The 11,864-nt window shown below is 34.4% G+C and overlaps 1 protein-coding gene across 1 annotated transcript in view; it reads left to right on the forward strand.

The window, feature by feature from the left end:
* DOP1A (DOP1 leucine zipper like protein A) overlaps positions 1-11,864 on the forward strand; it is a 92,011-nt gene that overhangs the window by 50,013 nt on the left and 30,134 nt on the right. Inside the window, exons 17-21 of the mRNA XM_019652491.1 lie at positions 4,705-5,326; positions 5,964-6,238; positions 7,387-7,539; positions 9,584-9,684; positions 11,103-11,362. Coding sequence (XP_019508036.1) covers positions 4,705-5,326; positions 5,964-6,238; positions 7,387-7,539; positions 9,584-9,684; positions 11,103-11,362 — 1,411 coding nt within the window. The remainder of the gene's footprint in view (positions 1-4,704; positions 5,327-5,963; positions 6,239-7,386; positions 7,540-9,583; positions 9,685-11,102; positions 11,363-11,864) is intronic.

Genomic DNA, 11,864 nt, shown 5'->3' on the forward strand with positions numbered 1-11,864 from the left:
TATGTCATAAAAGTTTTATAATGATTTATTCATTAGCATATAGGCTAGGCTACCATGAAGCAAGCATATCAATTGTACTAGGCTGCCAGGAAACAATGATATTGCTTCTGTTTTGTTATCAATGCATGAATCATTACACCAGTAAATAATCGAATTTATTTTTCATATGTCTTTTCATTTTTGATGTCTAGTGTTAGTCATACATACAACATCTACAGTGTTTTGTATCATATAAGACAATATTGATGTAGATACTTACAAACAGACAATGTAAACTTACAGTGTCAATAAATACAGCACTATCTATGTATTTTCTGTTTCTTATGATTTTCTTAACATTTTCTTTTCTCTAGCTTTATTGTAAGAGCACAGTATCTAATACATATAACTAATAAAATATGTGTTAATCGACTGTTTATGTTATCGGTAAGGTTTCTGGTCAACAGTAGGCTATTAATAGTTACATTTTGGGGGAGTCAAAAGTTATATTTGGATTTTGACTGTTTGGGGGGGGTCGACATCCCCCTACCCCTACATTGTTCAAGGGTCAACTATCTATTTCTTCAGAGCAGAACAGTTTCTGCATAAAATCACTTACACATAACCATTTCAATATTAGTGCATCTTGCTGAGATCCAAGTGTTGTGGCAGGAGACTATCTTGCAGGCTTTTGGCTGTAGTGCAATTTTAACTGTTTATGTCAGCACTTTACAATAGAACTATAGTGACAGCAACGTATGTAATCTTTAAATTTCTGGTAACCACTTCTAAAAAGTAAAAAGAAACAGGTGAAAATAATTTTAATTATATTTTATTTAGCTCTTTATAGCTAATGTATTACCATTTCAACAAGTAATCAATATAAAATTGATGTAATATAAAAAAATTAGTCAGATATTTTATATTCTTTTTTGTACTGTCTTCAAAATCCCAGTATGTAGTTTACACCTGTAGCACATCTTAATTCAAATGCTGAATGTTTATCAGAAATAAAAGTAGTTCCTCTGTCAAATCAGCCACATCTCAGGTGCTCAGTAGCCACATGTGTCTAGTAGTACCATATTGGACCAGCTTTATAATCAAAACTTTACGGGTCCTTTTTATATTTATACACTAAAATTTTGACAAGCTTTTCTTGAAACCCAGAATCTTTTTACTCTCCTCAATCTTCTAGATTCTTAATGCTTATTTTATGACATTGAATAGAATTATAATAGTTGTAATCTGGCACTAGTAACATACTTACACAACTATGGAACATCTAAAATCAGTAGTTTAGAAGCTTTCAGGTTTATAATATTAAAATACTTTTTAGCAAATATTAATGAAAACATTTTGGAATTAAATAGGTTACAGTGGCACTATGTTAAAACAAAAATTTATAACATATAAGGTTCATTATCTAAATCCAGGATTTGTATAGTTGCTCTTATTCCTTTCAGTTGCTGTTTTATTGTTTTTAAGCCAAAATGTATTATCAGGATGATCTCATACAACCTTTCCCATCAAGTATTAATCCTAAAGCTTTTTGCTGGGTCCTTCTAAATATATTGTACTTCATATATGAAGTGACCTTTACTGACCCTCAAGCAATTTATGCCCCAGGATTATTATCCCACATAAACTAAAATCAGTCTCTCTTTCTTTCCTTCCTACCTGCTTATTATTTTTATGTGATATTCTATCATGATATGATTCTGTTGTTGGGAAATTCATTTTGTGCATTGTTTTTCCTTTATGCCTCTAGGATTATCTTAGAAATAAAACTAAAATAACTATTAACTACTTTTGAAGATTTGCTTTTTATTTGAATGAGATTAGTGAGAATAGAGAAAGGACCTTAGCATTCTCTCGTAGCATATTCAAATATGTAAATAGTATGTAGAAAACATCTGCCGGCACTTATTGATGGTTCCAGGTAAGGTAAATGGGAAGATCCATTTGTAGTAAATGAAATACAATTAAATAATATACTCTTTAAAAAACATAATGGTTCATTAACCTTAGAGTATGCTTTTCCCTCTCTCTCTCTTTGGTTTTCTTCTATGTTCCCAGGGCCTATATCTTCTTGCCTACTTTTTACTGAAGCACAATGATATTGTCTTCACTGAGATGTCTGAAAATTGATCATATTTGAAAGCTGAGGGTATTTTCTGTATTTTTTTGAAAGTGTAAGTGAAGGAATGGTTCTTTAAAAAATTATAAATCTTATTTCATCTCTATGCACTTAGTATATTTTTGTAAAATGAGTGTATTGGATCTCTATACTCACATGTCCAAAACATGCAATTCTTTTCTATTTTCAGAAAGACATTTTATTTTATTTTTAATATGGACCATACAACTAAATATTATAAATGTATGCAAGTTTAACTGAATTTGTAGCTTGACTTCTATTAATGTAATATCATCCAGTGTTTTATGATCCTTATATAAAAAAAGTCAATACAGAAATAACTTTATAGTAATACGCTAATGACAATTTTACCATTTAAATTTTTTTTTGAAAAATGTACTCATACAAGGTTTGAGATGTTAACCTTTCAAAGGACAAAAAAATTGACAGGTTCAATTCTGACAGTCACCTCTAACTTTGACATTATAGTATGAAAATTTCTCATATTGTTACAGATATAGTGATATGCTATTGTGAAAACAGCATAAAGTTTAGAATTACCTAATTTCATCTCTTCTAACACTAAGCCTATTTGCAGTAACCTTGGGCAAGTTATCATTATTATTATTATTATTATTGTTATTTTAACTTCCCTGAGCCTTAGTTTTCTTACCTTTGAAATAGAGAAAGCAGCCTGTCTTCATTCAGCACTCAGATTGGGTAAGGTGCTAGGTATCCAGAAGTGAACGAGGCGCAGTCTCTGCCCTTCTCGACTCTTCCTTTCTAGGATACGACATTAAACAAATAATTGCACATTTAATTATAGTTGTGATAAATGTATGAAGGAAAATATAGAATGGTAAGAATGTGGGGTGATCTGACCTAGATTGGGGGCCGAGGGAGGCTTTCTTGAGAAATGATTATTTGAGTGAAACTTGAGAGAAATTTGGGGTAGAAAGAAGAGAGCCTTTGACAGAGGAAAGACGATTCCCAATGGCTCTTAGGCAGATAGGAGCACGATGCAGCAGCGGGAGATGCAGCTGGTGAGGTAGTCAGGAGCCAGGTCTTACAGTGCCTTTCACTCCACTAAGGCTTTTACCCTTTATCTTAGGAGCAATGGGAACGCGCTCAAGGGAAAAAAAACAAGTGACAGTCAGATTTGTGTATGAGAAAAATTACTCTAGCCGCAGTGTAGAGTATGGATTTGAGAAGCAAAAATGGATATGGGGAGAACTGCGGTAGTGCAGATGAGAGGTGGTGGTAACACGTGCTAACAAGATGGTGGCGTGAAGACAGAGAGAAATGGATGGATTAGCCATATATTCAGAAGAAAAAAATCAAGAAGACATAGTAATCAATTGACTGTTAAGGGTAATGAGTGATCATTAACATTTATTGAATGTTTGCTAAGTGTCACATATTATGCCTGGTACTTTATATGTCCTGTTTTACTTAATCCTGATAGCAGCTGTAAAATGTAGGGATTAATTGTCATCTCAACTATACAAATTAAGAAACTGAGGTTTGGAGATCTTAAGTAACTTGTCAACCTAGTAAATGGCAGAGCCTTAGCTGACTCATGGCCAGCACCCTTAGCCACTACACTGAAGTGGATGTAGAGGGGTGTGGAGGACAGGTGGAGAACCAAGAATCACCTCTAGGTTTCTGTCTTCCTGGTTTAATGAATGGTGGTGTGATTCACTGAAGCAAGCAACATTGGGTGAGGCCCAGTAGCAGCAGAGCATTTAATATATATCTTTAGTGAGTGATCTTATTCAAATTCAAATTATGCTCTGGCACACCCAAGGAATTCATGATACATACAACTTTGTTTACTTAAACTAAAATATGCTTGATGATTGTACTTGTCCTGTTATTATAAGGAGTGAACAGTTGATCCATTCCAGCTCTACTGCAGTAGCTGGTTCATTTTTTGTTTATAGTTTAATTGTTTCTTATCTTGTCCTCTAGATTATAAACTATTCCTTTTATTCCTAGTACTTAATACAGTGTCTGGAACATAATGTAGGTTCAGTAACTATTTGCTGAAGGAATGTAAGCTTAATAGCAAACATTTCAATTGTGCTTTACCCATTTCAGACAGAAATTTCGCACTCATGTGGTCCTGAAAAATTGACCTATTTGATTTTATTTCTAGTTTTCAAAATGTCATTTTTTTAACCTTACTTGTCTCATTCCTTGCATTGTTTAGACATTAGGAAAGTGTTTTCATAAAGTAGATTGAATAAATTGTTAGTCATTTGAAAACAAGGGTAAGGATCCTAGAGATTTGTACATACACATATTTTGCCATGAAGAACCTAACTTTATACTACGCATGTAGTGAAAAATACTTAGTGAATGACTTCAATGTATTCATTAGAACTATATCAATATTTCCTATTGATTGTCATAGGCATATACATCAATTGTAGAAACCATTTTAAGATTCAACTGAATATGTACATTAAGTCATGAATAGCCTAATCTAAAAATTGACTTCTCTCAAAACGTGGCCATTTCTAATTTTTAATTCTTAATATATACATTTAGCTATTCAGCCTTTTGTTCTTCTTAATCTCTACTAGGTATCATCAGTTTCTCTTGAAAATCCTACTGAAGTGTTTGAAGATGGAGAAAATCCACCCAGTAGTCAGTCATCAGAGAGTGGATTCACTGAGTTTATACAGTATCAAGCAGACCGAACTGATGACATTGACAGAGAACTGAGTGAGGGGCAGGGAGCAGCCACCATCCCAATTGGTAGCACATCTTCTGAGACAGAAACAGCCTCCACTGTGGGATCTGAAGAAACCATCATCCAGCCCCCTTCCATAGTCACTCAGGGGACAGCACCCCGAAGTGGGAAGACAGCCCAAAAGACTGCAATGCAGTGCTGCTTGGAGTACGTCCAGCAGTTTCTCACCAGACTGATCAACCTCCACATCATTCAGAGTAACTCTTACTCTCAGGCTTTAGCTACAGAGCATCATGGGGGTCTCAGCGGAGAGCTCGGAGACACTGCAAAATGGGACAGGGATTCACATGGAGATGTAAAAGAGAGAAACATCAGTAAACAAAAAACTTCAAAAGAATACCTTTCTGCCTTCCTTGCTGCCTGCCAGCTCTTCTTGGAGTGTTCAAGTTTCCCAGTTTACATTGCTGAAGGGAATCATACCTCAGAGTTAGGTTCTGAAAAATCAGAAACTGGTAAGTTAGTTTTATTTATATTTATATTTATTTATATTTAAATATTTTTTATGGTATGCATGTTTTGTTTTGTTTGTTTTTTGGAGCACTCAGATATTAAAACGGGATTTTCTTAGTTAATTTTTAAAGTGTTATTTTAATTTATAGTTTTTTTTAAATGAAATGCTATCATGGGGAGATTGATATGTTGGAAATTTTTGTGATGTTGATGTCTTTCAGAGTTTTCAAGTGAGTAGAAGCTAAGAAGGAAATTAACTCCTTTTTTGGGGAAAAGTAATGTGACATTTAGGTCCACTGGTTTTCTTTATTATGACTAGTATCATATGTGCTTGCCTTTATTTAAATTTTTATATACACACACACAAAGTGCAGTGATTCCTGCATAATGTTTGATTAATATACTGTCTTTCAGGACAGGAAAATAAATTGTATAACTTGGCATAAGAAAAATATACATTAAAAATTTATGAAATTCTTGTTGCTGCTTTATTGTCTTCAAGCTCTAGTCTAGGTTTTGTTATCAGATTGAGGCCTAAAGGTATTAAGTAGAAGTGCTTTGGTTTTTTTTTTTTATTAACTTGGAAGTATGCATGAAAGGTTCAGTGTGATGAACTGTTGGTCCTGTCTTTTGTTTCAGACTGGGAGCATGTGCAGCCTCCACTGTGGCTCCAGACGCTGATGAATGCTTGCAGCCAAGCAAGCGATTTCAGTGTGCAGAGTGTTGCTATCTCACTAGTCATGGACCTGGTGGGACTGACTCAGTCTGTGGCCGTGGTCACTGGGGAAAACATCAACAGTGTGGAACCTGCACAGCCCTTAAGTCCAAACCAGGGACGAGTAGCTGTGGTTATTAGACCCCCGCTCACTCCGGGAAATTTGAGGTACATAGCTGAGAAGACTGACTTTTTCAAGGTAAATTCTAAAAAATACACTCATGACTAAGGTGATACTTGACCTAGTTTGCATAGAAAAGATTTTAAAGATGATAATCAGTCTTAATTGAACATTTTAATGTTATTAAAAAGATACTATATAGAAAAAGATACTGTAGTTGATTTGTGCTGCTTTGCCCATCTTGTCCGCAGTTTTGTGTGGAGAAAAAAGATAAGGATCAAGGAAGTATTAGGGTAAAGAAAGACAGGTATTAAGGCACCAAAGCCATGGAGGAAATAATTTCAGCTAAAAAAAGGAACGCTCACTTATGTAGTAAAACTTATTTCCAGATGAAGTGGTTGTGGCACTTTTGCTTTGTACAATCTCAGCTCTCCAAAACTCCCAGGAAAAGTTTTCCTGACTATATATTGTCTGATTATTATCTGTGGTATATAATGGCATTTAGAAAAAATGCACAGTCTTTGAATCCTGTCACAGCAGTATATATAATATTCACTACTTAGAAAAAAACATCAGGTTTATTTGGGTTGTATTACATCTTAAGGAGATAGTTTTTTTTGTTATACATAAAAAATAAAGAAAAATTCTTATCAGATTTCAAGTCATTGTGCCCCTTCAGATCTAGATTAGAGTTGATTTCTGTAACGTGATGGTTGTCGCATTTCTATTAATGCTGTCACAGATCATCGGACACTGTGTTAACACATGAAGCGCTGAAATACGTATGACCTGTTTTATATGGCTTAAGTAGTTTGGATATTTTGACCACGAATTATATTTCAACTTGCAACATAACTGTAAATATTAGTATATTAAATGTTGGATTTGTATCTTCCTTAAAGATAATGTATTCTAGCATCGCTTTACTAAATGTCACTAAAATAGTGAAATGGGGACTTATTTTTGCACCTGCAGAAAGTGCTTACACATGTCTGATGTTTAAAATAAATACTACTAAAGGGCTATCATAGGAGGGTCTAAGGGACTGGATGACCAGAAAATGGGCAGATGGAGAGGTACACTTTTAAATCTCATCCCAGTGGCATAATGAGTGTTAAAAACCTTCCAGGTCTGGCAGTCAGACTTGTTTGTACCAGTAGGAAATGTTTATTAATAAGTTTTCATTTATGGTTTTATAACACTGTCACTTACATTTTTTCCTATAGCATGTAGCTTTAACATTGTGGGACCAGCTGGGAGATGGGACACCTCAGCACCACCAAAAGAGTGTGGAACTGTTTTATCAATTACATAACTTGGTTCCTTCTTCTAGCATCTGTGAGGATGTTATAAGTCAGCAGTTAACTCATAAGGATAAGGTAAATTCTTCTGTTCTTATCCTGTGTCCACTCCCCAATCCTATTATACCAAAATGTGAATTTAGGAAAATGATTGCAACTAGTATCGGAATAAGAGATAATAACAGCTTCATTAAAAATGATCTTAACCTTCGAACTAAATGTGTTCTTTTCAAAGGAAAGTTTTTTTACAAAAGCATCACTGATACAAAAAAATCAAGTAACCCCAAATCAAATACTGGGTTTATTTCTTGGTTCAGGACACCAGTTATGGGTAGTTGCTGGTCTGAGTTCTTGAGGCATTTAAAGAGAACTCAGTGGCCTCTGAAATGAAACTAATGGATGATTAATATGTGGGGAATGAAATAATATGTTGTCACATTTATAAGCTATAGAACACTAATATGCGACATTATATTATTTTCATTATATTTAACATCCAAAATAAGGATTTTGTGTTCTAATGTATAGTGATACATAAGTCATTTAGAGTAAAGATGTCTGAGTTACAAGTGAACTTGAACAATAATTCTGATTGATCTTTTCAGGGTAGCTTAATGAAGTTTGTGGTTTTCCCACACCTGCTCTGTACTATAAGTTGAAGATTTTCTTAAATAGCTTTTAGAAGGGAAGTGCCCTAATTTAAAAAACAAACAAACAAAACACAACTCAGTGCTAGTGAGTTTGAATGGCTCATATTAAAAAAGGCATTGTGCTGAGAAAATGAAACATTTGGCAGGGTGAGGAAGTGGGAAATGATGGAGTAAACGAGAAGAATGAAAAGTTTACTCCCAGGAAACTGTTAAAATTCTATTTCAGCTTCAACACGCTCTTTCTTTAAAAGAACATCTTTAAGATATTTCTTTAAAATAACATCTTGCATTTTAATTTATAATTTGTTTTACTTTAAGTATAAATTTAGGACAAATTATATACCTGTTTACTTGTGTAACATTTCATGTGTAAAGAAATACTAAGTTCTTACATCCATGAAAAAAGTTAAAATACCTGTTATTGCTCTTATTTTCCATGTTTGTATTGGTTGATGTACACAGGGTTCATAGGAAAAGCATTTATGAAGCCCATAGGAGAAGCAAACACTTCTCTGATCTATCAAAGGCTATCAAGACAGTTGCAATCCCTGATTTGGGGGGCTTTTACTTGAAAAATTCTATAAGTGCTTGAGAAAGACTATAAACATTTTTATAATATCAGAATTTCTACTTGGTTTATATTAACCTTCCATTGGGTGCAACTGATCTCACAGATTCATTGCACACAAATTTTCAAATATCTTAAAAGTTAAGTGTTGTGACTCATCACTTCCGTATCTTCCCCCTCTACCATAACCTATCGCCAGTCATGTTTGTGACTTAGTACAGTAAAGACGTATTTCAAAGTGACATCTTTGTGTGCAATGAATCTGTGAGATCAGTTTTGCCCAATGGAGGGTTAATACATGTTCATTATCTAATACAAAATGCTAGTCTTTCTAAATAATTTATTTTTATATTGTTATCTTAACACTTAATATTTTCCAAATAATCCCATAAGTGGTGTAATATTTTTAGGTGTTTAAATTTTTCAATCTAATAAACCAGCTTTATCACTTTATAAGTGATGATAAGTACATTTGGGATTAAAATATTTCTGGGAGCAAAGTAAATTATATAGTACAATAAAATCAGTTTTTACTACTAAGTATTTATATTAAATTTGGGGGGGAATGTGCTTCCTATACTCAAGATATCATGATGTCACACACATTATTAGCTTTTTCCATCACCTGTTATATGACAATCTAGTAATATGATTACCTAGTCTAAACTAAATAATAATTATTTATGAGGCAGCATGAGATGATTCTTTAGGTCTAATATTTTGTGTATATTAAGTATTTTCTAGTTTTCTACTCCCATAAAAAATTAAAGCTTATTTCAGTGTGTACTGGAGTACCACGAACAGTGAACATCATACTCTCTCTTGAATAGCTACTTTGGTTTTGCTAAAATCACTTAATATCTCAAAGGAGAATAAAATTTTAATCTCCCATATTTATCCTCAGAAAATACGGATGGAAGCACATGCAAAGTTTGCAGTTCTTTGGCATCTAACAAGGGACCTCCATATAAATAAGTCTTCATCTTTTGCACGTTCTTTTGACAGGTTGGTTACATTTTATATTCAGATTTTACAGTTAGATATATTAATGTTTCTTTTCTTGAATCCTCTGGTTAGTTTGGCAGGGGTAGCAAAAGCAATTCACAGATTTTATAAGTAGAAGTTATAAATTATTATTAAAAATCTAAGCTGTATTAAAATGCATGGCATTTTCATTTATGTACCAGATTTCATTTATCTGCCAAATTGTCCCTCTCTAGCTCTTGAACACCCAGTGCCCCTTCTTTTCATTAGACGACTATTTATCAAGTCCCTACTTAATGTGGCAGGTGCCATTCTAGGTGTCAGGGATACAGCAGTAGACACAGGCTTCTTGAACCTATATTCACAATCAGAGAAATTGTATGTAAACAGCAGATTGTGTAAGTGTTTCTCTAGCAATTATTGACAATCTTCTGCCTTGAACAGGAATTACTAAACATCTAATGATCAAACACTGACAAGCCCCATCCATGGATTAAAAAAACCTGTAGCTGCCTGAGGATAGTTTTGCTATTTGTCTAGGTTACTTAGATGATCCATATTCCAAATATGAGATTTGCATTACCATCCAAGGAGATGCCACTTATAGGTAGATTCATATATTGGCAGAGGATAACAGTCTCAACCAGGTTTCAGAGAAGCGGCCACAAATCTTAACTATGCTGACAGCTCAGCTCAGGATCAGATGTGTGCTCTACTGGATGCTATTTCAGCTGGTGATTTTCATGCAGCATCACCATCTTTAACTGACCTGCTATGGAACCCCTACAAGAACTAGGCCCTAGGCACTTTACAAATACTACCTCTAATTTGACGACCACTTTTCCTCATTGTACAAGTGAGGTGGTGGAGGCTCAGAGGAGTTAAGTGACTTGCCCAAGACCACACATGAGATACAGTGTATGGCTCAGATTTGAATCATGGGTTTTCTGATTCCAAACCAAACTTTCATACCTTTCACAGAAAGTCTTTCCTTGAATTAAGCACATAGTTTTGATTCATAAAGAGAATGGGAACAGAGCAGCATGGACCAGCATGGAGGTAGTATTTGATTACATTGTAGGGGGTTCAATATTTGGCAATATGAACTGAATATGTTGCTAAAACAAGACTAATTTTCTAAGGTTTTCTTCTATTCTTTAGTATTTATCTTATAAGAGTAATGTATGCTCGTGAAATTTCAAGAAACTTAAGTACATACAAAAAGGAAAAAGACTGTTTTCTTCTTATTGTATCTACTGAGACTATAGGGATTAATATTATTAAAATGCTGTGGTCAAAAGTTACCCTGAGGCATGATTAGTCTAAAACAGTTAATTCAACATAAGAAACACAACTTATGAAAATGTTAATTTTCAAAAATTGTAGTGTTACAATTAAAATAGGTATTGTGTTCCCTAATTAATTTGTTTTTATTGTAGATCACTGTTCATCATGTTAGATAGTCTTAACAGTCTTGATGGTTCAACTAGCTCTGTTGGACAAGCCTGGCTGAACCAAGTCCTACAAAGACATGACATCGCAAGAGTTCTGGAACCATTGCTATTGCTCCTGCTTCATCCAAAAACTCAGAGGGTTTCAGTGCAGCGTGTGCAAGCAGAACGTTATTGGAATAAGGCTCCCTGTTATCCTGGAGAAGAGAGTGAAAAGCATTTCATGCAAAATTTTGCATGCAGCAATGGTGAATATCACATGGAAGTAGAACAGCTTTTTTTAGAATTAAGTTATTAAAGTAAAGTGAACACAACAGTGATTGGCAAGATAACTGACTGTGAGATTTTTTTCCCTGGGCTTTTCTGCCCTCTGCCTGGCACTGGCAGTGCTCACATCAGTCTTGTCAGAATGTGCTGCACCAGTGACCATCTTAGAGGACTTGGATCTCTCTTATCAGTTGACTTTTTCAGGGGAGAAATCAGCACAGCTCTGGTCAGAGACATTCTTCAATTGTAATGGAAATACCTTTAGATTTTGTTTAGCAATCCTGGTCCTAAAAGGCTCTGTAGATCCTTCACTAGGAATTTGTAGTAAGCTTTTCATGCATATTTGTATTTCATGAGTCATTTTCCTCACCTGTAAAATGGGAATAATCGCACACCTCTCAAGTAATGCGTGTGACATGTTTAGTGCAGTAACTGGCATATTATCAATGTTTGATAAAACCTGTGATTACTATGAAATCCACA

This window comes from Hipposideros armiger, unplaced genomic scaffold (assembly GCF_001890085.2).
Source record: "Hipposideros armiger isolate ML-2016 unplaced genomic scaffold, ASM189008v1 scaffold_180, whole genome shotgun sequence".
In the NCBI taxonomy this organism is placed as follows: Eukaryota; Metazoa; Chordata; class Mammalia; order Chiroptera; family Hipposideridae; genus Hipposideros; species Hipposideros armiger.